The 23,213-nt window shown below is 41.9% G+C and overlaps 2 protein-coding genes across 4 annotated transcripts in view; one reads left to right on the top strand and one right to left on the bottom strand.

The window, feature by feature from the left end:
• xrcc5 (X-ray repair complementing defective repair in Chinese hamster cells 5) overlaps positions 1 to 23,213 on the top strand; it is a 398,838-nt gene that overhangs the window by 329,624 nt on the left and 46,001 nt on the right. The gene's annotated exons all lie outside the window — the stretch shown is intronic.
• LOC140482523 (E3 ubiquitin-protein ligase MARCHF4-like) overlaps positions 17,797 to 23,213 on the bottom strand; it is a 237,426-nt gene continuing 232,009 nt past the window's right edge. The window contains exon 4 of one of the 3 annotated variants that reach the window (XM_072580079.1): positions 17,797 to 19,297. In XM_072580079.1, coding sequence (XP_072436180.1) covers positions 18,978 to 19,297 — 320 coding nt within the window. In that variant the 3' untranslated portion in view covers positions 17,797 to 18,977. The remainder of the gene's footprint in view (positions 19,298 to 23,213) is intronic. The other 2 variants (XM_072580080.1, XM_072580081.1) reach the window with 2 other exon arrangements.

Below are 23,213 nucleotides of genomic sequence, written 5' to 3'. Positions count from 1 at the left end.
TGCTAACACGAGAGCATGCAATTCTGGTCTCCTTCCATTATAGGAAGGATGTTGTGAAACTTGAAAGGGTTCAGAAAGGATTTACAAGGATGTTGCCAGGATTGGAGGATTTGAGCTATTGGGAGAGGTTGAATAGGCTGGGGTTGTTTTCCCTGGAGTGTCGGAGGCTAAGGGGTGTTCTTATAGAGGTTTATAAATTATGAGGGGCATGGATAGGATAAATAGACAAAGTCTTTTTCCTGGGAGGGGGGAGTCCAGAACTAGAGGGCATAGCTTTAGGGTGAGAAGGGAAAGATATAAAGAGTCCTAAGGAGTAATTTTTTCACGGAGAGGGTAGTACGTATATGGAATGAGCTACCAGTGGAAGTGGTCGAGGGTAGTACAATTGCAGCATCTAAGGCATCTGAATGGGTATATGATTATGAAGTGTTTGGAGGGATATGGGCCGGGAGCTGACAGTTGGGACTAGATTGGGTTGAGATATCTAGTTGGTGTGGATGAGCTGGACCAAAGGGTCTGTTTCCATGCTGTACATCTCTATGTCTGTATTAGAGGACATAGCTGTAAATTGAGTGGTGATAGATTTAGGACAAATATTAGGGGTTGTTTCTTCACTCGGAGAGTAGCAGAGGCATGGAACGGCCTGCCTGCAATTGTAGTAGACTTGCCGACATTAAGGGCATTTAATTGGGCATTGGAGACACATATAGATAATAATGGAATGTTGTAGTTTAGATGGGCATCAGATTATTTTCACAGGTTGGCGCAACATCGAAAGCCGAAGACCCTGTACTGTGCTATTATGTTCTATGTTTTGTTAGCTTTCATGATCACTTGCTGTACTGAAGACTAACCTTCTGTGATCCATGCACTAGTACACCCAGACCTCTTAGCATCTTGGAGCTTTGCATATTATCTCTTTGCAAGATAATATGCTTCACTTTTCTTCTGCCAAAATGGGCGATTTCATACTTTTACATATTGTATTCCATTTGCGAGGTATTAGCCAATTCACGATCTATCTGTATCCGTTTGCAGCCTCCTTGTTGTCCTTTTCACAATTGATATTGCTATCTATCTTTGTGTCATCAGCAAATTTAACTACCGTACCTTGGATTCCTTTATGCAAATCATCGTCATCAATTCTAAGGAGTTGGGGCCTCAGCACTGACACCTGTGTCACACCACACATGAGATCCTGCCACCCTGCAAACTTACTCATACTTATTCATACTCTGAGCTTCCCGTTAGCAAGTCAATCTTCTATCCATGCCAATTTGTTACCCTCAACACCATGAACTTCTTTTTTCTACAATAACCTTTAGAGCAGTACCTTCAAACCTTGATGTTGTGCCGACCTGTGGAACCAATCTGAAGCCCATCTATGCTATACAGTTCCATTTTCATCCATATGTCTATCCAATGACTATTTAAATGCCATTAAAGTTGGTGAGTCTACTACTGTTGCAGGCAATGCATTCCATGCCCCTACTACTCTCTGAGTAAAGAAACTACCTCTGACATCTGTCCTGTATCTATCACATCTCAATTTAAAGCTATGTTCCCTCATGCTAGCCATCAGCATCCGAGGATAAAGACTGTCACTATCCACCCTCTCTAACCCTCTGATTATCTTTTACGTCTCAATTAAATCACCTCTGAATCTTCTTCTCTGTAACAAAAACAGCCTTAGGTCCCTCAGCTTTTCCTCATGAGACCTTTCCTTCATACCAGGCAACATCCTAGTAAATCTCCTCTGAAATCTTTCCAAAGTATCCACATCCTTCCTATAATGTGGTGACCAAAGCTATTCGCAATATTCCAAATATGGCCACATCAAAATTTTGTACAGCTGCATCCTGACCTTGTGGCTCTGAAATTCAAAACCTATACTGATCAAAGCTAATACACTGTATGCCTTCTTGACAACTCTATCAACCTGGGTGGCAACTTTCAGGCATCTATGCACATGGATACCGAGATCTCTCTGCTCACCTATACTACCAAGAATCTTACCATTAGCTCAGTACTGTGCATTCCTGCTACTTCTTCCAGAGTGAACTATCTCACACTTTTCTATTTGCCACCTCTCTGCCCACCTCTGCAGCTTATCTATGTCCCTCTGTAACCTGCAACACCTTTCAGCACTATCCACAACTCCACTGACCTTAGTGTCATCCGCAAATTTACTAACTCATTCTTCTGCGCCCTCATCTAGGTCATTTATAAAAATAACAAACAGCAGTTGCCCCAAAACAGATCCTTCAGTCACCATTAGTAACTGAACTCCAGGATGAACATTTCCCATCAACCACCTCGCTCTGTCTTCCTTCAGCTAGCTAATTTCTGATCCAAACTGCTAAATCACCCACAATCCCATGCTTCAATTTTTATTTTGAAATAGCCTACCATGGGGATATTTATCAAACGCCTCACTGAAATCCACATACACCACGTCAACTGTTTTACCCTCATCCACCTGTTTGGTCCCCATCTCAAAGAACTCAATAAGGTTTGTGAAGCACGACCTACCCTTCACAACACCGTGTTGACTATCCCTAATCAATTTATTCCTCTCTAACTGATCATCAATCCTATTTCTTATAACCTTTTCCAACACTTTACCCACAACCAATGTAAGGCTCACAGGTCTATAATTATCAGGGTTGTCTCTACTCCCCTTCTTGAACAAGGGGACAACATTTTCTATCCTCCAGTCTTTGGCACTATTCCTGTCGACAATGATGACATAAAGATCAAAGCCAAAGACTTTGCGATCTCCTCCCTGGGTTCCCAGAGAATTCTTGGATAAGTTCCATCCAGCTCAAGGAACTTATCAATTTTTACACTTTACAGAATTGCGAACACCTCCTCCTTGCTAGCGTCAATCCCATCTAGTCTAGCAGCCTGTATCTCAGTAGAGGGGAACCTCAATTATCCGAATACTAATTATCCGAAAATCAGATTATCCGAAGGAGATCTCGAGGTTCTGATAGAAATCTTACATCAAAGATGTGTTGTGTGTGTGGCTGCATGTGTGCGCTATTTGGAGACTCGCCAAACAAAGGCAGCTACAGCAGCAGTCTTATTGTTGGTGTGCGGTCCGGAAGTCCCGTAGAGGGGGCAGGGTTGAACTGGGTTGGGGGCGGAGGCAGGGTTGGGCAGGGGGATGGGGTTGGACCAGGTTGGGGGGCAGGGCGGGATTGGACTTGGTTCTGGGGGCAGTATTGGACAGGAGGAACAGGCGGCGGGTGGTGTTGGGGGCGGGGTGTCATGCAATGTGTGTTCTTGCAGTTTCCTGAACAGGAAGCAGACTTTAAAACTCTGAGCCCCAGAGGAAAAGCATTTAATCGATTTTCCAAATAATGGATTATCTGAACAAAATTGTGGCCCCCCATCTAGTTCGGATAATCATCTTTCCACTGTATTCTCCTCAAAAACAATGTCTTTTTCCAGTGTGAATACTGATGAAAAATATCCATTTACTGCTTCCCCTACCTCCTCGGACTCCATGCACAACTTCCCACTACTATCCTTGATTGGCCCTAATCTTTCTCTAGTCATTCTTTTATTCCTGACACACTTATTATAGAATAGTTATATTCCTGAGATACCTATAGGTACCTTTGCTGTGGCACCTTATCAAATGCCTTCTTAAGATCAAAGTACAACACATCCACTGGCTCCCCTTTATCTACAGTATAAGTTATTTCTTCCAAGAACTCCAATAAATTTGTTTAACGTGATTTCCCTTTGACAAAACCATTTTTACTATGCCTGATTACCTTGAACTGATCCATGACATGATGCCTTAGAGGTTAGAACTACTGTCTCACAACATCAAGGACCTGAGTTTGATTCCACCCTTGGGTAACTGTGTAGAGTTTGCGCATTCTCCCCATGTCTGCTTAGATTTCCTCAGGGTGTTGGTCATGCTCAGTTGCTCATAGTATCCAGAGATTGGTAGGCTAGTGGATTAACCATGGGAAACGCAGGGTTACAGCAAAAGGGTCGAGGCGGGTAGGGGCTTAAATAGGGAGCACTTGGGAGAGTCATTGTGGACTCCACAGGCCAAATGACTAGCTTCCACTCTGAAAGGACTCTATGATTATCCAAGTGCCCTATTAGAACATATTTTATCATAGCTTCTTATAATAGTAACTGAACCCCGGGATGAACATTTCCCATCAACCACCGCCCTCTGACTTCTTTCAGCTAGCCAACTTCTCATCCAAACTGATAAATCACCCACAATCCCATGGCTCCATGTTTTCTGCGATAGCCTACCATGGGGAAATGTATCAAATGCCTTACTGAAATCCATATACACCACATCAACCACTTTACCCTCATCCACCTGTTTGGTCACCATCTCAAAGAACTCAATAAGGTTTGTGAGGCACGACCTACCCTTCACATTATAACTTATTTTATAATAGCTTCTGACATTTTCCACGTGACAGATGTTGTTAACTGACCTGTAGTTTCCTGCTTTTATCTCCTTCCTTTTTAAAATAAAGTAGCTGCACGAGTTATTTTCCAATCAAAAGGAATTTTCCTGGAATCTAATGCCTTTTGGAAAATTAAAATGAATGCATGAACTATTTCACAGGCGCCTACTTTTAAGACCCTCGGATGAAATCTATCAAGACCTGGGCACTTGTCAACTTGAAGTTCCTACAGTTTTCTTGATGTGGAGGTGCCGGTGTTAGACAGATGTGGACAAAGTCAGAAATCACACGACACCAGGTTATGATCAAACAGGTTTAAGTACAGAGGAACCTCCGTTATCTGAATGACACGGGCGGGAGTATTTTGTTCAGATAATCGAATACCGGATAATACAGTTTAGTGAAGCGTCGGGACCTTGTGATCTTGTTCGGATAATTTGAAATTCAAATAATCAAATGCCAGATAATCGATGTTTCTCTGTACTTGTCTTGGACCTTCACATCTCTCCCTTAAACTGTATGTAAAACTCAGCAGTGTCGCTGCTACCCAGGGTACTTTCAAAATGCCGTCAGTAATCAATTCTCTCTCATGGGTTGACAGAGGAGGTGATGGCGTAGTGGTATTATCATTGGATTGCCAATCCAGAGACTCAGGTAATGTTCGAGGGGCCTGGCTTTGAAACTCACCATGGCAGAAGGCCAAATTTGAATTCAATAAAATTCTGGAATTAAGAGTCCAATGGTGACTGTAAAACCATTGTTGATTGTTGGAAAACTCTATCTGGTTCATTACTGTCCTTTAGGGAAAGAAAATCCACCGTCCTTATTGACATGTCATTTGAGAACAAAGAAAATTACAGCACTGGAACAGGCTCTTCGGCCCTCCAAGCCTGTGCCGATCCAGATCCTCTATATAAACCTGTCGCCAATTTTTAAAGGGTCAATATCACTTTGTTCCCTGCCCATTCATATATCTGTCTACATACATCTTAAATTATGCTGTTGTGCCCCCTCTACCACCTCCGCTGGCAATGTATTTGAGGCACCCTTCACCCTCTGTGTACAGAACCTTCCACGCATATGTCCCCTAAACTTTTCCCCTATCACTTTGAACCCCTAGAAATTAAGTACACCACTCTGGAAAAAGGCTTCTTGCCATCCACCCTGTCTATTCCTCAAATGATTTTGTAGACCTCAATCAGGTTCCCCCCTCAATCTCTGTCTTTCTAACTCTTATACTCACTACCACGACTGATGATGGAAAGCATGCTGTATGCCTTCTTGACTACTTTATATTAGATTACTTACAGTGTGGAAACAGGCCCTTCGGCCCAACAAGTCCACACCGACCCACCGAAGAGCAACCCACCCAGATCAATTCCTCTACATTTACCCGTTCACATAACACTATTTAGCATGGCCAATTCACCTAACCTGCACATTTTTAGACTGTGGGAGGAAACCGGAGCACCCGGAGGAAACCCACGCAGACACGGGGAGAATTTGCAAACTCCACACAGACAGTCGTCTGAGGCGGGAATTGAACCCGGGTCTCTGGCACCGTGAGGCAGGTGTGCTAACCACTGTGCCACGGTGCCGCCCATTTATTGACCAGCGTTGCCACCTTCAGGGAACAATGGATCTGAACACCCAGAGCTCTCTGTATATCAGTTTTTCCCAGGACTTTTCCATTTACTGTATAGTTCGCTTTTGAATTGGATCTTCCAAAATGCATCACCTCACATTTGCCCAGATTGAACTTCATCTGCCATTTCTCTGCCCAACTCTCCAATCTATCTATATTCTCTGTATTCTCTGTCAGTCCCCTTCACTGTCTGCTACTCCACCAATCTTAGTGTCATCTGCAAATTTGCTAATAAGACTACGTATACCTTCTTCCAAATCATTTATGCATATCACAGACAACAGTGGTCCCAGCACAGATCCCTGTGGAACACCACTGGTTACAGGTCTCCATTTTAAGAAACACCCTTACACTACTACTCTCTGTATCCTGTTGCCTAGCCAGTTCTTTAACCATCTAGCCTGGACCCCATGCGACTTCACCTTCTCCATCAGCCTACCATGGGGAACCTTATCAAATGCCTTACTGAAGTCCATGTATATAACATCAACAACCCTTCCCTGATCAATCAACTTGTCACTACCTCAAAGAATTCTACTAGTTGGTAAGATATCACCTTCCCTGCACAAAACTATGTTGCCTATCACTGATAAGCCCATTTTCTTCCAAATGGGAATAGATCCTATCCCTCAGTGTCTTCTCCAGCAGCTTCCCTATGTCAGGCTCACCTTTCTATAATTATCTGGATTACCCCTCCCAAGGTAACAAGGACAAAAACTTCTGGTCTGCACCATCTACCCCACCAACTTCTGTATACATCGCATCATCCTCCGCCACTTCCACCACCTACAAACAGACCCCAGCACGAGCGATATAATTCCCTCCCCACCCTTATCAGTGTTTTGGAGAGACCATTCTCTTCGCGACTCCTTCCACAGATCCATGCCCCCCCCCCACCAGCCCACAACCCACTCCAGGCATCTTCCCCTGCCACTGCAAGAAGTGCAAAACCTGCACCCACACCTCCCTCACTCATTTCTGTCTAAGGCCCCAAAGGATCCTTCCACATTTGACAGAAATGTACCTGTACTTCCACCAATGTCATCTATGGTATCTGTTGCACCCAATGTGGTCTCCCCTACAGTGGGGAAACAGGACGGAAACTTGCAGATCGTTACAGAGAACATCTCTGGGACACCTGCACCAACCAACCCCACTTCAACTTCCCCCTCGAACTCCACCAAGGGCACGCAGATCCTGGGCCGCCTCCATCATCAAACCTGAACCACCTGGAGGAAGAACGCCTCATTTTCTGCCTCGGTACCCTGCAACCACACGAGATTAATGTGGATTTTGCCAGTTCCCTCATTTCCCCGCGCCCCCACCTTATCCCAGTCCCAAGCCTCCAACTCTGCACCACCCTCTTGACCTGTCCATCATTTTTTTCCATCTATCCACTCCAGCTTCCTTGCTGACCTATCACCTTCTCCTCCACCTTCATCTACCTATTGCATTCTCAGCTACCTCTCCCCCAGCCCCACCCCCCTCCCATTTATCTCTCAGTCCCCTGGCCCACAAGCCTCATTCCTGATGAAGGGTGTATGCCCGAAATATCGATTCTTCTTCTCCCTGGATGCTGCCTGACCTGCTGTACTTTTCCAGCACCACACTCTTGACTCTGATTTCCAGCATCTGCAGTCCTCACTCCCTCCTGGATTATCCTACTTCCCTTCTTTAAAAAGGTGTCAACATTCTCCAGTTTTCCGAGACCTCACCTGTGTTCAAGGATGCTGCAAAGATATTTGTTAAGGCCCCAGCTATTTTCTCTCTCGCTTCCCTCAGTCACCTGGGATAGATCCCATCCAGACCTGGGACTTGTCCACCTTAATGCCTTTCAGAATACACAACTCTTCCTCCCTCCTTATCTGACTTGACCTCAGTAATCAATCATCTATCCCTGACCTCAACATCCGTCATGTCCCTCTCCTCGATGAATACCGATACAAAGTACTCGTTAAGAATCTCACCCATTTTCTCTGATTCCACATATAACTTTCCTCCTATGTCCTTGATTGGGCCAAACCTTTCTCTAGTTACCCTCTTGCTCTTTATATATGAATAAAAGGCTTTGGGATTTTCTTTAACAGTGTTTGGTAAAGATATCTTATGACCACTTTTAGCCCCCTTAATTCCTCTAGGCCCACAGTAATGTGTTTGACTCCTAATGGCCCTCCAGGGGTATCAGCTTATTCGGAAGGACAGGCAGGAGGCAAAGAGAGGTGCAGTAGCTCTGATATTTAAGGAAGACATCAGGGCAATAGTGAGGGATGATTCAGATTCTATGGACAAAAAGGTTGATTCAATGTGGGTGGAAATTATAAATAGTAAACAGAAAAAGTCAGATAGGCATAGTCTACAGGCCACCAAATAATAACAACACATTGGGGTGGGCAATAAACAAAGAAATAAAAAAGAAATGGTACATCAATTATCATGGGAGATTTTATTCTCCAAGTTGATTAGTCAAACCAAGTTCACTGTAATCTTTTGCTATAAATTCTGTGTCTTTTGTTCCTGCTCCACAACTACCTGATAGAGGAGCAGTGCTCTGAAAGCTAGTGCTTCCAGATAAACCTGTTGGACTGTAACCTGATGGTGTGTGATTTTTAACCAAGTTGGTTAAGGCAGCCTTGAAAAGGGGTTTATTGAATTTATCCACAACAGTTTCCTCAAACAGCAGGCAATAGAACCTACAAGGAAGCAAGCTATTCTGGATCTGGTCCTGAGTAATGAGATGGGAAAAATTAATGATCTCATAGTTAGGGATCCTCTCAGAAGGAGCGAACACAGTATGGGTGAATTTAAAGTATAGGTGGAGTGTGAGAAGGTAAAATTCAATAGCAGTGTCTTGTGCTCAAACAAAGGAGATTATAATGGGATGAGGGAGGAGTTGACTAAGGTAGACTGGAAACAAAGACTATATGGTAAGATAATTGAGGAACAGTGGAGGACATGCCAATATAACATGGAGACATTGACGACTGCAGATATTGGAGATCAGAGTCAAACGTGTTGTGTGGAAAAGCACAGCAGATCAGGCAGCATCTGAAGGGCAGAAGAATTGATTTTTCAGGCATAAGCCTTTCATTGGCTTATGCCGGAAACATCAATTCTCCCGCTCCTCGGATGCTGCCTGATGTGCTGTGCTTTTCCAGCACCAACTTAATGCCAATATAACATGCCAATAATTGATGACAAGGAGGCAATGGCAGATGAGGACCTAGAAACAATCATTATCACTAAATAAGCAGTGTTGGGAAAGCTAATGGACTGAAGGTAGACAAGTCTGCTGGCCCTGATAGAATGCATCCCAGGGTCCTAAAACAGATGGCAGGTGAAATAGCAAATGTACTCATGGTAATGTACCAAAATTTGCTGACTCTGGGGTGGTTATGGAAGATTGGAAAATAGCAAATGTGATGCTACTGTTTAAAAAAGGAGTTAGACAAAAGGTGGTATTTATAAGCTTATAATGGGGAAAATACTTGAATCTATAATAAAGCTAGAGATAGTGAGAAATCTGAATAGAAATTGTCCCATTGGGCAAACGCAGCATGGATTCATGAAAGGCAGGTCATGTTTAACTAGTTTACTGGAATTCTTTGAGGACATTACAAATGCAGTGGACAACAGGGAACCGACAGATGTAGTATATGTGGATTTCCAGAAGGCATTCAACAAGGTGCCAAATAAAAGGCTGCTGCACAAGATAAAGGTACACAGTATTGCAGGTAATATATTAGCATGGACCGAAGATTGGTTAACTAACAGAAAACAAAGAGTGGGGATAAATGGATGTTTTCCTGGTTGGCAATCAGTGGCTCATGGTGTGTCTCAGGGATCAGTGTTGGGATCGCTGTTGTTTACATTTTACACTAATTATTGAGAATTATTATTATTACACTAAATTATTATTACACTATATACTAAATTATTATTACACTATACACAATTATTATTACACTAAATATTAGTAAATGCAAAGTCATCCACTTTGGTTCGAATAATAGCAAAATGGATATTTATTTAAGTAGTGAACAATTATAGCATGCAGTTGTGCAGAGGGACCTGGGTGTCCTTGTGCATGAGTTGGTTTGCAGACACAGCAAGTAATTAAGAAGGCAATTGGATTATTGTCCTTCATTGCTGGAGGGATTGTATTTAAAAATAGGGAGGTAATGCTGGTGAGCCCACACCTGGAGTACTGTAAAGTTTTGGTCTGACTTGAGAAAGGGTGTACTGGCACTGGAGGGGATGCAGAGGAAGTTCACTAGGTTGATTCTGGGAGTTGAGAGGGTTGCTTTATAAAGAACAAAGAAAATTTACAGCCCAGGAACAGGTCCTTCAGCCATCTAAGCCTGAGCCGATCCAAATCAACTGTCTAAAGCTGTCGTCCACTTCCTACGCATCTGTATCCCTCTGCTCCCCACCTACTCATGCATCTGTCCAGATGCATCTTAAATGAATATACTGTGCCTGCCTCTACCACCTCTGATAGCAACATGTTCCAGACACCCACCACCCTCTGTGTATCCCCTTTAAATTTGTCACCTCTCACCTTGAAAGCATGACCTCTTGTTATTGAATCCTTCACCCTGGGAAAAAGCTTATCTATGTATACCCTGTCTATACCCTTTATGATTTTGTAGGCCTCAATCAGGTCCCCCCCTCAATATCTTTTTTCCTAATGAAAACAAACCTAACCTACTCAACCTCTCTTCATAGGTAGCACCTTCTATACCAGGCAACATCTTCGTAAACCTTCTTTGCACCCTCTCCAAAGCGTCCACTTCCTTTTGGTAATGTGGCGACCAGAACTGTACACAGTATTGTAAGTGTGGCCGAATCAACATCGTGTACAATTTTAACATGACCTGCCAGCTCTTACATACAATACCCCGACCGATGAAGGCAAGCCTTCTTGACCACTCTTTCCACCTCTGCAGCAACCTTCAGGTACAAATGGACCTGCACTCCCAGATCTCTCTGCCCATCAACTTTTCCAAAGGCTGTTCACTGTATAATTCGCTCTAGAGTTAGACTTGCCAAAATGCATCACCTCAAATTTGCCTGGATTGAACTCCATCTGCCACTTCTCCACCCAACTCTCCAGTCTATCTATATTCTCATGTATTCTTTGACAGTCCCTTATGCTTTCTGCTACTCCACCAATCTTTGTGTCATCTGCAAACTTGCTGATCAGACCACCAATACCCTCTTTCAGATTAGTTATATATATCACAAACAACAGTGGCTTCAGCACTGACCCCTGTGGAACACTGCTGGTCACATTTCTCCATTTCAAAAAACTCCCTTCAACTACTACTCTTTGTCTCCTGTTGCCCAACCAGTTCTTTATCCACCTAGCTATAACACTCTGCACACCATGTGATTCGCTTTCTCTATTAGTTTACAATGGGGAGAGATTGAGTACTCTGGGACTATACTCATTGGAAGTTAGAAGAATAAGGGGATATCTTAGAGAAACACACAAAATTATAAAGGGAATAGATAAGATAGAAACAGAGAAGTTGTTTCCACTGGCGGGTGCAACTAGAACTAGGGGGCTGTTTTAAGACTGAATTAAGAAGGAACTTCTTTAAAAGATAGTGAGGACTGCAGATGCTGGAGAGTCAGTTTTGATAAAGTATGGCACAGCAGGTCAGGCAGCATCTGAGGAGCAACAAAGTTAACGTTCTGGGCATAACCCTTCATCAGGACTGGTTATGCCCGAAACGTTGACATCTTTCTCCTCAAATGCTGCCTGACTTGCTGTGCCTTTTTCAGTCCCACACTTTATTGACAAGGAACTTCTTTACCTAAAGAAGAATCTGTGGGATTCCCTGCCCAGTGAAGCAGTTGAGGCTACCTCATTCAATATTTTTAAGTTAAAGAGAGATTTTTCAGTAGTAAAGAATGTTAGGGTTATGGTGAGCGGGCAGGTAAGTGAAGCTGTGCTCACAAAAAGATCAGCCATAATCTTGTTGAATGGCGGAGCATACTCAAGGTGACAGAGGCCGCCTCTTGCTCCGATTTCTTATGTTCTTCTATGCCACAAACTTCTCTAATCTCGCTCCATTTAAACAGTATTCAACTCTTCTTTTTTTCCTGCCAATGTGCATAACTTCACCATCATATTCTATCTGCCAAGTTTACCTACTCACTTAACCTTTCTATAGTTAGCCGTCGACCTCTTATGTCATCCTTACCACTTGCCTTCCTATCTATTTTTGTGTCATCTGCAAACTTAGCAAAAGTACATCTGCTTCCTTCATTTACCAATAGTGCCTCAAGCACTGATCCTTGTGGCACTCCAATAGTATCAGTTTGGTGTTCTGAAAGTATCCCCTTTATCCCAATTTTCTGTTGTCTGTTAGTTAGCTAATACTTAATCCATGTTATTATGGTACAGCCACCAACATGTGATCTTATTAAAATGCCTTATATGACATACCTTATTAACACATAGCAACATAGGAACAGGAGCAGACCATTCAGCCCCTTGAACCTGTTCCACCTTTCAATGAGATCCATGACTTGTTTGTTGCCTAACTCCATATACCAACCTTTGGTTTCCATTCGTTAAAACTTTGTTTTACAAAAACTTATCTCCTCAGATTTAAAATTAATAACTGTAGTTTGTGGAAGAGAGTTCCAAACTTCTACCATCATTTGTATGTCAAAGTGTTTTCCAACATCTCTCTTGGGTGGTCTGTCCCTAATTTTTAGACTATGCCTCTTATTCCTAAAATTTCAAACCAGTGGAAATAGTTTATCTTTATCCACCCTGTTCTTTCCTGTTAAGTATCTTAAATACTTTGACCAAATCATCCCTTAACATTCCAAATTCTAGAGAAAACATGCCTAATTTTGATAATCTCTGCTTGTAACTTAAGCCCTGAAGTCAGATGGCAGCAGAGTAAAGTGCTCTAGTTGGAGCTCCTCTGCTTGGCAAACCCTTTTCCTTTTTCTTCCTTTTCCTTCTCTTCACTACTTTTTTTCTACTTTCGTTCCCAAACTTTTAACTACCCTACTCTACCTGGACAATGGAGTCAAGGGATATGAATTGCGACCAGAGCCCAGGTGGAAGCAGACTGCACGGGCTATGTCCCACAGCAGAGTGAGTGTGGGCCAATTGCTGGCCAAGATCTGGAGTGGGAACAGAGTGAGCAGAAACCAGAGTGGCAGCAGAGTGAGTCCTGGACAGAGGCCAACATGTAAAGGCAATATGGCCTTGTGTTCTGAAGCTGGCAGGCACAGACTCATGTTGGAAAAGGACTAGAACTTAAGTGCTTTATGGTCACTTTTTATTATCATTCTGGACTTTTAAAGCTCTATTTTCATGCTAACGTCTTTTTCATTTTGTGACAACACTTAAAGTATCTGTACCTAAGATGGCATTGAGAGGCGACACTACAAACTTTTCACTGCACTGATTTGAGTGCATGTAACAAAGACTATTGTATTCTACTCTAGTAAACTTACAATGTACTCCCTCCAAGGCCAATATATCCTTCCTAAAGTCCGGTGCCCAGATTTACTCATAATACTCCAGTGAGGTATAATTGCAGCATACTTTCTGAGCCTTGTACTCCAGTCCTATAGATATAAAGGCCAGCCTTCCATTAGCCTTTTGATTATTTCCTGCACATGTTCATGACATTTTGAATATCTATGTACCTGAACCCCCCAGGTCTCTTTGGACATGCATTGTATTTAATTTCTTACCATGTAGAAAGTATCTTGATCAATTCTTCTTTGGTACGAAATGTATAAGCTCTTAATGTATTGGATAGAGCTCTTAAAGATAGTGGAGTCAAGGGTTATGGAGATAAGGCTGGAACAGGATACTGATTGGGAATGATCAGCCATGATCATATTGAATGGCGGTGCAGGCTCGAAGGGCTGAATGACCTACTCCTGCATCTATTATCTATTGTCTATAACATCACACATGCTTACATTAAACTCCATCAACCAGAGTTTGCTCATTCACCTAGTCAATCAATATCCCTATGTAATTTTATGCTATCATCTAAACTTTCTACAAGTTGTTTGTAAATTATGTGAATAATTGAGGTCCTAACACAGATTCTTGTGGGACCAGACAACTGGTCACATTTTACCAATTTGAGTTTCTAACCTTTAGCATTATATTTTGTTGCCTGCCACTCAATCAATTTCCCAGTCATTATCAGTATTTTGTCCTTATTTCCATGAACATCTACCTTAGTTAACAGTTTTTTTTATGTGGCATTTTATCAAATGCCTTCTGGAAGTCCAGATAAACAGCATCCTTTGACAATTCCCTGTACACTATTTTAGAATCATAGAATCCCTACAGTGCAGAAAGAGGCATTCAGCCCCCAAATCTGCACAGACCCTCCGAAGAGCAATCCACACCCCGCACCCTTCCCAATAACCCCACATGGGGTTGTTACCAGAGCTAATCCACCTAAACTGCACATCCCTGGACACCATGAGGCAATTTTCTTTGAGCATGGCCAATCCACCTAACCAGAATATCTTTGGACTGTGGGAGGAAACCCACCCAGACACAGGGAGAGCATGCAAACTTCACACCGACAGTCATCCAAGGCTGGAATTGAACCCAGGTCCCTGGGGCTGTGAGGCAGTAGTGCTAACCACTGTGCCCTACTCACCTCTTCATAATTCAATGAGATTTGACAGGCATGACCTACCTGTCAAGAATCCATATTGGCTTTCCTTGATTAACTGAAAATATTTGAGGTTCAGTAATCCCATCCTTGATTCTAAACTCCAGCAACTTCCTTGCCACAAATGTTAGCCTAACTGATCTACAATTTCCTGCTTTTCCTTTTTAAAAAGCTGAATGTCATGTGCAATTTTGAATCCAGAGGGATGACTCCAGTATCAGGGGAACTCAGCAAAATAATGCTCAGGGCATTTATAATGTACTCTCTTATTTCCTTTAAAAACTTATAGAAATAGAAATATATTACATTTGCTACTTCACCTTTTGCCTTGTTACTTCCTCAAAGAATTCTATCAAAGTGGTCAGACGTGATTTCCCCTTCATGAAGCCATGGTAACTGTGCTTAAGACCATAAGTTTTAGCAACAGAATTGGCCATTTAGCCACTTCAGCTTGCTCCAATGTTTAGTCATGGCTGATTTCTCAACCTATTCTCCTGTCTCCATCTGTAACCCTTGATCCCCTTACTAATCAAGTACCAATCTATTTCTGTCTTAAAGACCCTCAGTGACTTGGCTTCCACAGCCTTTTGTGGCAATGAATTCCATAGATTCACCACCTTCTGGCTGAAGAAAGTCCTCATTTTAGTTCTAAAAGGTCGCTCTTTCACCCAGTGTCTGTGCCCTCGGATCCTAGCCTCTCCCATTATTGGAAACATCTTCTCCACATCCACGCTATCTAGGTCTTTCAGTATTCTGTAACTTTCAATCACATCCTTCCTCATCCTTCAGAACTTCATTTAGTACAGATCCAGAGTCCTCAGCCGCTCTGATACGACAAGTTCTTTATCTCTAGGATCATTTTGAAAACCTCTTCTGGAAGCCCTCCAAGGCTAGCAAGTCCTTCCTTAGATATGTGGGCAGAAACTGCTCACAATATTCCAAATGCAGTCTGATCAGAGCCTCATACAGCCTCAGAAGTACTACAACGCTACTCTTGTATTCTTGTCCTCTTGAAGTGAATACAAACATTGCATTTCCCTTCCTAATTGCCAAATGAACCTGCATGCTAACCTTAAGATAATTGAAACAGGACTCCTAAGCCCCTTTGTACCTCAGATTTCTGAAGCCTTTCTCCATTCAGAAATTCTTCCTACCCAAGTCCATAACTCTCAGTTTCCCATATTGCATTCCATCTGCCTTTTCTATGCCCTGTTTCCTAGCCTGTCAAAGTCCTTCATTAGCCTTCCTGCCAACTGTCCCTCCACCTATTTTTATAGTATCTTTAAACTCAGCAACATTGTCCTCAGTTCCTTCACCTAGATCCTGAATAATTGTGAAGCCAACAGTGAACCCTGCAGGACTCCATTAGCCATTGGTTACCATCCTGGAAAAGACATCTTTATCCCCACTGTCTGCCTTCTGACAGTTAGCCAATCTTCTATCCATGCTAGTATCTTGCTCCTAACACCCATGGTCTCTAACCTTATTTAGCAGCCTCCTGTGCAGCACCTTGTTAAAGGCCTTCTGGAAATTTGAATAGATCTCTTTACGCAGAGAGTGGTAAGGGCGTGGAATGCCCTACCTGCTAATGTAGTCAACTTGCCACATTAGGGAGATTTAAACAATCCTTAGATAAGCACGTGGATGATTTTGGGATAGTGTAGGGAGACAAGCTAAGAATAGTTCACAGGTCGGCTCAACATCGAGTACCGAAGGGCCTATTCTGTGCTGTATTGTTCTATGTTCTATGTCCACTGCCTCTCCTTTGTCTAACTTGGTTGTTAACTCCTCGAAATATTATAACAGATTTGTCAAGCATGATTGATTCTAATTTAAAACCAGGGATTTTCCAAATTAATCTACTCATTTCAGCGCATTTGAATTGGTTCATGGACATGAAATAAAAGGACTATTGAAATATTAGAGATAAATTGTCAAGTCTGAGAAGCAAACCTTCAATGTTGGAGTATATGCCCACATTTCACAAAAGGTTAACAGGAGCATAGAATTGCACAGGAGCATTTAAAAACTTCGCAGAGCAAGATGAAAGAGTGGGAAGATAAAAATGCAACAATCACCATTTTTAAAGCAGGAGATGAATTTTTGTTACTGTGGCCTTTGTGAGGTCACAGTGTTGTCTACCGTCCACTGGGGAGACGCAATGCAGACAGAGCAACTGCTTTGTTGAACACTTACATTGCATCTGCAAAAATGACCCTGAGTTTCCATTGCCTGCCATTTCAATACACTACAGTATACCCTGGCCAACATGTCTGTCTCAGGCTTGCTGCAATGTGCAAGCAAAGCAAGCAAGCTGGAAGAACAACATTTCATTTTCTGCCTGGGGACCCTGCAGCCTTCAGGACTCAATATCGAGTTCAAAGCCTGAGCATGTCTTTATCCCAGTCCCCACACACCAGGCCTTGTCATTAAATGGTATGCTACTGCAACCAACCCACTGTCAGCTACTAATGGTCCCAATTAGCAGCCATTCATTCTTCCAGGATGACCATTACTGTTCCTTTGTCTGCTCAACTATTCTCTCTCTGGGCTCAATTTCCACCTACTGTTTACTCCTGTCTCCCCCCACCATACCTTCAGCACATAAAGCAACCTTTACCAAGCTACTTCAGTTCTGAAGAAGGATCACTGGACCGGAAATGTTAACTGTGCTTTCTCCCCATAGATGCTGAGTTTTTCCATCAATTTTTGTTTTAAAGTGAGAGAGATATTGTGAGTTTTCTCAGAAAATACAACAAAATTTGCAACGATGCACTTGAGCGGATGTAGATAATTTGGACCAGATAAAACAACAACCAGAATGGTTAAATCCAGACAAACAGGCAAAAGTAACAAAGGAAATTCAATCCACATTGGGGAATCAATTGATCAAACCAAATCAGAGTAATTGAAGTCCTCCTGTAGTATTGGTTCCTAAACCAGAGGGTTCAATTAGATTATGTGTAGACTACAGGAAAGTGAATGCAATCACACAGATGGATTCATACCCTATTCCCAGTCTAGAAGATTGCATTGATAGGGTTGGTAGTGTGTAATTTTTATCTAAAGTTGATTTGTTAATAGGGTATTGGTAAGTACTACTGACAAAGAGAGCTGAGGAAATTTCTGCAGTTTTTACACAAATTGAGCAGACATCAACAGAGTTATCCCACAATTGAAAAAGAAGCATGGTCAGCATGGACTGATTGGACCAAAGGAACTGTTTCCATACTGTATGACTTTATAACCAGGCTTGCAACCACTGGAATTCAGAGGAGTGAGGGGTGATTTGATTGAAGTGTATAAGATCCTGAATGGTCTTGACAAGGTGGACATGGAAAGGATGTTTCTCTTGTGGGTCAGTTGAGAACAAAGAGGGGACTGTTTAAAAATTAGTAGTCACCCTTCAGGACACAGAAGAGATTTTCTTTATCTTTGAAAGTTGTGACACTTTGGAACTCTGCCTTAGGAGACAAGGTCATTGAATATTTTTAAGGCATAGGGTGATCAGGCTATGGTATTCGGTGGTAGTTATAATACAGGCAACCAAATTTGTAGTTGCCAAGTTTAAAAAGGGTGGTAGGTATGAGGCCAGCCAGGAAAGTATTTTTTAAATAAAGTTTAGGATGTATTTCTACATAGGAACAAGAACAGACAAGACACAACAAAAAATTACAGCAGCACATGAGTTAAGGTAGGGATGAAAGCAAGCTTTCGTGCCATGCTCTAGATTGATGGTTTGGTGAGGGCAAATCTGGGTCAGTAGTTCAACTCAGAGTCAAACAACAACACCAGGTCTTGTTTCCATCTTGTACAGTCAGCAGATGTTGGCAATGGAAGTATTGTAATGATAAAAGCAACCTGCTGAATGGGACTACTAGGCCTGAATCACAGTTAAGTAATCCATTTGGCAGTTAGTTCTGAATCAAAGAATAAAACTTTGCTCAAAGAATTGTTTAACAGTTGTGGCCATTTTTATCTCATTTCACAGGCAGTTCGGATTATACAGTGACTCTATGAATGGACTAATTTCCATTCTGTGGCCTTAGTTGTAGCCTATTTCCACAGACAGACCTTGTAGATTCACGATGCCCAATGTTGACCTACTACCATGAGCTTCTCATCTCAGCCTCTTCACTCTTGCTGTGCTATCATTCCCGTGTTAAAATGCTTCATCATGGTATCCATAAAGCAAATCTTTTCTCAGACTGTGGTCACTCTCATTACCAGTTCTCTGTTTGCATTTGGTTGGTGCCTCTGTTCATTAGACCTCAGATGGCTGAGAATGTGTAGAATAGTGTATGCACAGTGATGATTGGACATGGTTGCCATTGGCTGGTTGCCTCTGGAACTGTGTGTTGTAGATGACCTTTCGGTCCGTGAGTTCCTGTTACGGTTCATGCTGCTCTTCTGATCCTCCAAGTCCTTGGACTTTTCATAGTTCAGTACTTTCCATTGCTGGTTAACTGCTTGCCAACGCTTAAAGATACGATATACAGATGGCCCCTCATGAATAATCAAACCTGGATAGGCAGAATAGAAAGAGCAGTCAAAAATTACGATTACTACTGTAGCACAGTTCAACACATTACTTTTTAACGATAAAATCATTGTAATTTTAACATTAAATTGAACTATACAGCTTGCTTAATCTGAGCTGATGTTGGTCTCACATCATATTTCATAATTGAATTATCTTTACTTGCCAATCCGAATATCATTGAGTCTTTTGTTTAAATAGTTATCTTACTGTCTCCCAAGTATATTCAAAATCAAGAAGTTTCTGGAGAGAGCAGAAGGGGGCTGGAGAAGCTGTTTCTAAAGATGAAAAAGTTGTCAATCAGTGATCGCTGGTTTGGAGTACTGAGCAAAAGAATCAGAGACGAGATAAAATGTTTCTCTGCAGCATATGATCAGGATCTGGAATGCACAAGTGAGAGGGAGAATATTTAATTGTGACTTTCAAAAGGAAAGTAGATCATTATCTGAAAGGAAGAGATTGGCTGAGATAGGGGGAGAAGTGGGGAGTGGAATTTACTGAGGTGCTTTTACAGAGCGCCAGCATGAACAAGTGGAGCTGAATGGCCTCCCTCTATGTGGGAACCATCCTGTGATTTTAATATAAAATGCAAAGAGTAATTGACTTTTATTCTTATTGCATACATTAAGAAAATAATATAAGTATTTGTACACTGAAGCACCCATAATGGTGCAATTCTTTTATTAATCTACATTTAAGCTTTGCTTGAATGACACCTTAGCGATTTTGAGAAGATTTGTAGCTCAGATTGAAGTTCTGGATGTGGGTTTGCTCAGTGAGTTGAAGGTTCATTTCCAGTCGTTTTGTCACCCTACTAGGCAGTTTGTTGTTGTTTTCCTCCTCTTTAGTGAATAGAGGAAATCTTCGAGACTATCAATAATACCATTAACTGGCATAAAATTCACTAAAGAGGAGGAAAACAACAACAAACTGTCATTCCTAGATGTCACAGTCGAGTGAACAGCCAGTGGGGAACTTCAAACCAGCATCTACAGAAAAACAATACATACAGACCAAATATTGAACTACAGAAGCAATCATCCACAAACAAAACTGCATCAGAACATTATTCCAACAAGCCAACACACATTGCAGCACAGAGGAACTATGCAGAGCATAGGAAAATCACCTATACCGTGTATTCAAAAAGAATGGGTACCTAATGAACACAGTCCGCCGATTTCTCAGCAACAAACCCAAACAAGCAGACAAAACATGTCCCGAAACACTAGCCACTCTCCCCTACATCAAAGACATCTTGGAAATGACTGCCAGACTACTCAGACCCCTTGGCATCACGATAGCCCACAAACCCAGCAACACACTAAAACAGCAGCTAATGAAATTGAAAGACTCTATATAGACAAGCAAAACTAATGTCATTTACAAAATATCTTGCAAGAACTCTAACAAACACTACATTGGACAAACAGGCAGGAAACTATCCACTAGGATAGACGAACATGAACTAGCTTCAAAACGACATGACCCTCACTCATTAGTATCCTTACATACAGATACGGAAGGACACCACTTTTACTGGGACAACACATCCATCCTAGGAAAAGCCAACCAGCGACATGCACAAAATTTCCTAGAAGCGTAGCATTCCAACCAGAACTCTATCAACAAACACATCAAGTTAGACCCCATCTACCACTCCCTGAGAAAAAGGAAGGAAATTACATCATCACAGGAAATTACATCACCACATGAAATGATATTGCCAACCCAAACATATAAATAGAAAGCAGGAATTATCTAGAGGCCCACTGAAGATGTTACCAAGTAGGGTGACGAAACGTCTGGAAATGAACCTACATCCTGAATGACATCTGTAACTGTGTAGTGAATTATGGTTACTTGTTTTATTTATGTCATCAGAATTCAGCGCCTGCCACCATTATGATTTCTTACAAAGCGTTCATCTGTCTATATGTGAATCTGTAATTCAGCCATTTGCACTACTGAATTCCAAAGGCTAAATCCATTTTATCCTTCAAATCCAATTGCTGAATGAGAGCCCCTTTATCATTTCTCAGCCTGTATCTATAATCTTCCGTTTTTTACCTCCTCAGCCTGTTCATGAATGTAGTTTACATGTCCGATTGCCTATGTCATTTCTGCTCATCCTGTTATGGACTAGGCCAGAGCACTCAAAACATTGTTAAGCAGGCAGCCCCAGACCATAACTTTGCAATTTGTTTCAGTAAGTGTACAGTGAAAATTACCCAGAGTAGGATAGCTAGGTTGACTACTAGATTTTAAAATAGACAAAAATATATTCACAAAATTACACAATGAAACAGAAAGAACAGAATAAAGAACCCCTACAGAACTCAACCTATCCAACTTGACTTAATAATGCTGTTCCGAATTTACTCAACAGTCCCAATAAGCAAACTCCCTTTAAAAACCAATATAAATGGAACACATGCAGAGAAGAGAGAGAGAATGCTTCCAACCAGTTCAAGACTGAACTAAAAACTGCTCAGCCAGAGAGCTGACCTTTCATTATACCGGTCACTTCTAAAACATGACACTTTGGCCTAAAGTCTCATCAGTTTACATATAAATGAAAGGCCCATCAGAATCCTTTTCATCTCTGTTCCAAACCAGACTGATTGGAACCTGGCCCGGTTTATTACCCCTCTGAGAAATATCATGGACAGAGTCTCCTTGAGCCAAGGAACAGCTTTTAGAAGAAAAGGGACTAGCTTTGTGACACATCCCCCCCCTTAAGAAAATGGACCATCAATACCAAAAGATGGCTTTATTTTTAACCCTTCAAAATCCAGTTAGTAGTCTGAACACACATATACACTATATTAACTATAAACATGCAAACATGTACAACCACATGCAAATTCAGGCCGTGGTACACCCACCACCGAATGCCTTTATTTCTCATTCGAGTCTTGATAACACATCAGCAATCACGTTTTCGCGACCTTCCACATGCACAATTGTCAAATTGAATAGTTGCAACAACAAGCTGCATTTAAACACTCTGGCATTTTTGTCCTTAACATTTTCCACAAATGTCAATGGGTTGTGATCAGTGTATACAATTGTCTCAGATGCATTGCTGGTAATATAAATGCTGAAATTATGTAATGCCAACACCAAGCTTAAAGTCTCTTTCTCCACCATTGAATATTTCTGTTCTGGAATGTTCAACTTCCTGGAAAAATACCCGATGGTTCTTTCCATTCCCTCATAATCCTCCTGCAGGAGCACTGCACCGACACCCACATCACTGGCATTGATAGCCACCTTGAAAGGCTTTGTATAATCCGGTTGGCTAATACTCAGGCAATGGTTAACACAGTTTTTAGCTGTCAAATGCCTTTTGACAGTCCACTGAAACTTCTTGACCTTTTTTTAACAATTCGCTAAGTGGAGCAGCCACACTGCGAAAGTTAGGCACAAACCTTCAGTAAAATCCACTCAAATCCAAGAACTTTAGTACTACTTTTTCATTGACGGTGTGGGAAATACCCCAGTTACTTTTGTTTTCGAATCCCATGGGGCCATTTGTACATGTCCAATAACATGGCCCCATGAGGGGTGTGTAGGTTAGGTTATTTTATATTAGGATTAATCCTCAGCACAACATCGTGGGCCAAAGGGCCTGTTCTGTGCTGTACCTTTCTCTGTTTCTATGTCTCTGAACTGTGGCTAAAGCGTTTTTCATACCAAATGGCATGACTTTGAAGTGATGCTCTCTCTGACAGAGGTACTTGCCAGTAGCTTCTGAGCAAGTCCAACTTAGAAATGCAAGTTGCTTGTCCCATTTTTTCAACACAGTCCTCCAGCCGTGGAATTGGATATGTATCAGTCTTTGTAACAGCGTTGACTTTGCGATAGTCCACACATAACCATTGGGTACCAGCTGG

This window comes from Chiloscyllium punctatum, chromosome 10 (assembly GCF_047496795.1).
Source record: "Chiloscyllium punctatum isolate Juve2018m chromosome 10, sChiPun1.3, whole genome shotgun sequence".
NCBI classification, from domain to species: Eukaryota; Metazoa; Chordata; class Chondrichthyes; order Orectolobiformes; family Hemiscylliidae; genus Chiloscyllium; species Chiloscyllium punctatum.
This window is presented reverse-complemented; position numbering and strand designations above follow the sequence as displayed.